The sequence below is a fragment of the Python bivittatus genome, unplaced genomic scaffold (genome assembly GCF_059951505.1).
Source record: "Python bivittatus isolate LINGU-HERP-01145 unplaced genomic scaffold, Pbiv_v1 ctg000030_np1212, whole genome shotgun sequence".
Taxonomy (NCBI): domain Eukaryota; kingdom Metazoa; phylum Chordata; class Lepidosauria; order Squamata; family Pythonidae; genus Python; species Python bivittatus.
In genome coordinates, this window is record NW_028277031.1 from 689,919 (window position 1) to 695,918 (window position 6,000).

Genomic DNA, 6,000 nt, shown 5'->3' on the forward strand with positions numbered 1-6,000 from the left:
GGCTTGCCTGGCACTAACAACAGCAGGGGGAAGCATGCATGCCCCAAATGTGCTGGAAGGCAGGGAACAGGCTCAGCTCTTGACCAACGAAGCAGACTCCTCAGGAGGGCTGGGATCTCCTCCACCGGAGGCTGGATGGCCATCTGTGGCAGAGGCCATAGCTGTGGATCCCTACACTGGGCAGCAGTTGGCCCAGAGGACTTCCAGGTTCCTTCCTACCTCCCAGATTCTTTGAACTGGCTGGACAGGAGACACCGGTAATCCCTTCCCCCAGCAGCTTAGATCATCTCAGTCACACCGGAGCTTTCCCCAATGCAAAAACACCCTGGACTTCTCTGACCTTCTTCACAGCAGCTGGGAAGGAATGGATGGTCAACCCTGGACAAGAAGCTACTTCTGGGTGCTCAGTGCTCCCCCAGAAATCTCCCTTAGCCAGAACCCCGCATCACAGGGTTGGGGCTGAGGCTAAGCCCTCCAGGCAGCAAGACTGCAACCAGATGAGAATTCCTAGCCCGGGGTATGTGGAGGCGTGGGGGTTGCCAAGCTATGAAGCCACGAGCGCCCCTCTGTTTCTGCACAAGCACCCAAAAGGCTGAGCCCCCACTGGCAGGGAGGGCCAAGGCAGACACGCTAAACTGCTCTTCATGGAGCCACGTGAGCAACACAGACCACACCAAGCAGCGGAAAGAACTGCACAAGGGAGGCCAGAACACAGGAGCGCAAAGGAGCTGCTCCGTGCAGCGCTGACAGGCTGCAGCTCCCGCACAGGGCAAGTCCTTCCAGTCCTCTGCACCTGGCACACAAGGCAGCTCCTGGCTTGAAGCACTTGCCCCCAGGGCCACCCTGGATGCTGCGATTAGATGCAAGCTCCACATCAGTAGGGGGAAGAGACACCTCTCCTGCCCCAAAGCACAGACGAAAATCTCACAAGGACACTTTCGGACTCCAGGCAGCACCACCCGCAGCAAAGCTACCTGAGGCGAGGGTGTACGGATGCAGATAATGACACTTACCATGCCCCCTCACCCTGGGGAAGCCCCTGCTTTTAGGGCACCCATGGACTTCTTCCCAGATGCCCCTCAGAAAGACTTAAGGGCTCCCCACAGAAATGGAGCAGGCAGCGGACAGATGGGTGCAGTGGGGAGCTACCCACCCAGCAACGCTCAGCACCAACGGCCATTCCAGTGTACCCCCTCCGGCCCCACTCTCTCCCTGCAGAGGGCTCGTCCTGCAGTGCCCAAGCCTCCACCAGACACACAGGCAGCGGCACGGAGTCTTCCTACTCACAGGAGCTGGGGACTCCTGGGGTCCCCCCTCTCCTCAGCTTTGAGCCTTCCAGATGGCACACACTGACACCGGCGGAGGACTCCACCCAGGACAGGCTGGATCTGCATCCCGGAGAAACTTCGGGAGGGCCAGAAGACTTCCTGCCTTCCCAGCCAGGGAGTCCTCCAAAGGAGAGCCTGAGCCAGCCTTTCCCGGCTGCTGCCACCACTCTGGTCCCAAGAGATCCAAACCGCCTGGTCTGGAATCCCCAGGAACCCCGGAGGAACACAGATTCCTGAGGGTGAACCCGGGCAAAGGACCCCTGCAAAGACAAGGCAGCAGCCCTTCCTGCAAGTGGGGAGGGGGAAAGAGTCCCAAGAGATGGGGCAGGCATCAAGTTGCAGAGGGGCAGCCTGTCTCAAAGAGGCCAGTTTTGCTCCACAGCCGACAGCCTCGAGTTCTGCCTGCTCCCACCACCCCCCCCGCCCCGCCCGGGGCAGACAACATCCCAGCAGCTCACGCAGGTTAAAGACGGGCTCCTCGGGGCAGGGAAGCAAACGTGCCCCTTCCCACCCCCGGGCTGCCAACTCCCGACGCGGCTGTCCCAGCGCCACGCCGCAGCACCCGCCCCGTCTGCCCCGGCGGCGAGGGCAGGCTCCCCGCTTGGGTGCCTGAGCAGGGCGCCCGGCTGTCCCCCGCGCCTCGGTCCCCGGAGCCGTCGGCCACATCCGAGCGCGGAACCGGACGCCTCGGCAAGCGCGGGAGGAGCACAAGGCATCTGCTGGGCTCGACCCTGCGCGACCCCGTCCCCAGCGCTCCCCGAGCCACAGCCACCCGCGCGGCGGGGCGAAAGCGGCGGGGCTTGGCAGCCCCCCGACCTCCGCGCGCACCACGGACCCGGACCGCGGCGACGGAGCCGGAGAGCAGCCGCTTCGCTCTCCAGGCCGGCGGCTGCCCTGCCCGGCGGGCAACTTTCGCACCTGTGGAAAGGGGGGCACAGCCCGCTCCTGCTCCGCGCGGAAGGGCGGCGGCGACTTCCCTCGGGTCGCGGCACTTGGACGGCGAGGCTCCCGGCACCAGCAGCTCCCGCCCGCCCCACCCCACCCCGCCGCGAGCCCGGCTGGACGGGTAATCCGGAGCCGCGGTGCTCCGTGCCTGCGCGCCGCAGAAAGGGCCCCGCCGCCGTCGCCGTCGCCGCCGCCGCCGCCTCACCTGTACCAGTCGAGGCCGTGCCCGTAGTTCCGGTCGAAGAAGTGCGGCTCGGTGCCCACGGCGCGGACATCGGGGTGCGCCCGGAGCGCCTCCAGCAGGGCGCGGGTGCCCCCCTTCTTCACGCCGATGATCAGCGCCTGCGGCAGCCGCTTCTCCCCACAGTCCGGCGTGGCCGTGGCGTCCGCCAACTCGGCGGCGGCGGCGGCGGTGCTGGCGTTGCCGCTGCCCCCGCCAGTGCTTTCGGCAGGTCGCCCGGGGAGCGCGGCGGTGGCGGCGGGAGGGCTGATGGCGGCTTCCTGCGCGGCGGAGCTGCTCCGAGCTGCCGCCGCCGCCGCCGCTGCTGCTGCTGTGGAGACCGGCGGTGGCGGCGGCGTTCGGGGGTTCGTTGGGCGGTCGGGACGGCGGGGGGCGGCGGCGGAGCTGGCCGGCGGCGCGGCGGGGCTGGGCGAGCCCTGGGCCGCCAGAGGGGAGCGGAGGGCGCCGGGGCCGCCCATGAGGCTGTAGCAGGCGTAGGTGAGGCAGAGCGAGAGGCTGCACATGCAGAGCAGCTTGCGGGCGGGGGGGGCCTTAGGCGGGGGGGCCATGCCGCCTGCCCGCGCCCAGCCCCGGCCGCATCGTGTCAGCCGCCCGGCCGCCGCCCCCCCGGCTGCATGGGCCGCTACCGCCCTCCCGCCCCGCCGCCGCCGCCGCCGCCGCTACCCGAGGGGAGCCCCGCATGGCACAGCCGCCCGCCCGCGCGCCCGCCCGCCTCCTGCACGCTGCCCAGGCGCCCTTCGCTGGCCAGCGCCGCTGCCGGGCAGCCGAGGCTCCGCGCGCGAGCGAGCCGCCAAGTCCCCAGTTAAAGTTTGGGCCGGGGGTCGAGGCGGAGCTGGGGGGCGGCGGGGCGGGGCGGGGACAGGGAGGACGCAACGGGCGGCGGCGGTGGAGGCAGCTCGGCTGCTGACGCCGGGCCGGCCGGCTGGCCGGCTCCTGAAAGGCTGGGAAGGGGAAGGCCCCGCCCCCGCCCCCCCCCCCCCCCGGTGGGTCGCCTCGAGCTTCGCCAACCCGGCGCAGGCGACCTTGAGGCGAGGCGAGGCGAGGCGAGGCGGGGCGGGGTGGAGCCGGCATCGCTGGAAGCAGGGCAGAGCGGCGTGCTTCGGGGCCCGTGCAAAGTGCTGCGGCGGCAGTGGCAGAAGCGCGGTCCCCGACGCGACTTGCGCCCGAGTGGGCAAACGGAAAAGCCTACCCCCAACTTCCCGCGGGGATCTCCGGCAGCCCGGCGCCCAGGTTCTCCCCTTCTCTCTCCGCAGCCTCTCCCTCGGATCTCCGTGCCGGAAACCTGGCGGCGGCGGAACGGAAGGCGCCTGGGGATGGGAGCCTCAGGCCGGGAAGCCCTCTACGGCCCCTCGTGCCCATTCCCGCCTCCTCCCTTAGAGCCCCACCCCCGGCCTGCAAGGGGCCTTTCCTGGCTGAGCGGACTCAAGAGGTCACCCCTCGGAGCCCCTCTTGGGAGCACGGCGCTCCAGGCAGGGTGCTCTCAGTCGCCTCTGACGTGCGCGACCCCCCCCCCCCCCAGTGAGAGCAGCCTCGCGAGCTTCTCTGCCTGGGAATCTGCTCTGGAGGTGCCCCCAGGTCGCCCCATTCTCAGGCTGCAAGAAGAGGAACTGGAGCCATGCAGGTGGGTCCCTTGGGTGGCCTTGGTGCTCTGCGTGTCTGCCCTCAGCTGCTCTCCCCAGGCCCCGGCCACCCCCCCCATTTCCTGGAGACCCAAGCGGCTCCAGGAGGGAATGGCGGGCTCAGTGGCTTGACCAAAATGGGGGTGCCTGCCAAGCCTGGATGCCAGGGACGGGCAGATGCAGTGCCCAGAGAGAAAAAAGCACAGGGGCCCAGTCTGTGGCAGCATCAACATCTCGCCTGGCAGCTTTCCTGGCCCTGCAAATGCAAGTCACTGCCGCTCTCAGTTGGGCAAGAGGTGTGCCCGCAGGCTTGCTCAGCCAAGATTCTTCCCTAGTCACTGGAGCCTCTGGACTGTGGAGTCTGGCAGCCGCCAGGCCTTGTGGGCTGAAGCGGGCCGTGTCTTCAGCCTGTTGGGCTACCAGTGCAGTCCTGCTGTTGGAGTAGGGCAAACAGCTTGCCCAGGCAGGCAAGTGGCATCAGGCAGTGCCCCAGGAGCCCCCCAGGCTGGTGCTCCCTTCATCTTTCCATGCTATGGTAAGTGGGGAGGAGGGGCACGTTAGCCTCAGTCCTCCTCACCAAGGGCGTTGCTCCAGACTCTTCCGGTTATTCCCCTGATCGAGTGATTATCTGTTCTGTCCTGCAAAGTAGGTCAGGACAAAGAACAGCCTGGGACTCCCTTGAATACACCGCAGTGGTAGAGCTGGAGCTGGTGGCTTCCTGGCAGCTCATTTCTCCTGGTTCCTCTCCCGCCTTCACTCCAAGGCCCTCTTTCAGCATCAGAGGCCCCCCAGCCCCACGGATGAGAGGGTTTTCTAAAAGTTCCTTTTCAAAAAACAAAAGAGGCGATAAAGCTCTTTCCTTCCAAAAGGGGAGGGGAATTATTTTAAAAGTGTATGACTCTGTGTTTACCCAGACGGAAATGCAAGTTCTCCTGATGGACCTGCAACTCCACAGGTGCCTGGCCCCTTGCAGCATCCCAGGCCCATCAGGCCATGGAAATTGAGGGCTTCATGCCATGCAGCCCTACCCAGCTGGCCTGTGCATTGTGTCTGTGCCCTGCCCTCCCCCCGCCCCATTGTGCTTGAGAAAAAAGCAGGAATGAAGTTGGCTGCATTTTATCTTCTTGGCAAGGGGGGCAGAATATTGCACTTCCTCCAGCTGTCCTGCGCTGTGAGGGTGAGGCTCCTCCGTGGCTTCAGTTAGCGAGGGTTCCCTCAAAAGCCCCTTCATCCCCACAGCACACAAGCGAGTCCCAAGCCTCAGACAGCAGTTAACCCTCTCCCAAGCTGGAAACAATTCACCCTGTCCAAGGGGCTGCTTCCCAACGGAGTTCACTGCCTGTATCCGGGATGAGCCTGCCAGTCATCATTCCATCCATTACTGAGTCTTAAGCACCTGCCTGGCACTCTGACAATCTTCTCTGCTTCCAGAGAGAAGAGAAGCACCATTGGGAGTCCTCCGTGTATTGATCATATCCAGATGCCCAAATGTCCTTGTTCAGCAGTTTCTTGTAGAGCCAGAGTGGTATGAAGGGCAGGTAGGACCTTTGGGGTGCCAGAGGGTGGTTCAGAAATTGCCCAGTACAAACAGCCCTCCGAAGTGGAGAACACCACAGGTCAGTCCCACCCATGGTTCCCCTGAAGAGCTGCTCTAGAAGGATGCCATGATCGGGGAAGTCAGTGCCACCGAGAAGGCCACAGGGCTGCACACCCTGTCTCTCTCTGGCAGACACGGTCTCACAGAGTGACCAAGATGAGGACAATGCCCTTCATACCACATAAAGTGGCTTTTCGAAATCAGCCTCATCCAAGACAGCCTGGTAAGTCTATCACTGAAAAAGTCTGTATGGACAAATCAGACCATGAC

General features: G+C 65.2%; 1 protein-coding gene across 1 annotated transcript in view; it reads right to left on the bottom strand.

The window, feature by feature from the left end:
• The window catches only part of LOC103057836 (heparan sulfate glucosamine 3-O-sulfotransferase 4-like), a 100,885-nt gene extending 97,464 nt beyond the window's left edge, over window positions 1–3,421 (bottom strand). The window contains exon 1 of the mRNA XM_088151964.1: window positions 2,479–3,421. Coding sequence (XP_088008090.1) covers window positions 2,479–3,062 — 584 coding nt within the window. The 5' untranslated portion in view covers window positions 3,063–3,421. The remainder of the gene's footprint in view (window positions 1–2,478) is intronic.
• Window positions 3,422–6,000: the final 2,579 nt, after the last annotated feature.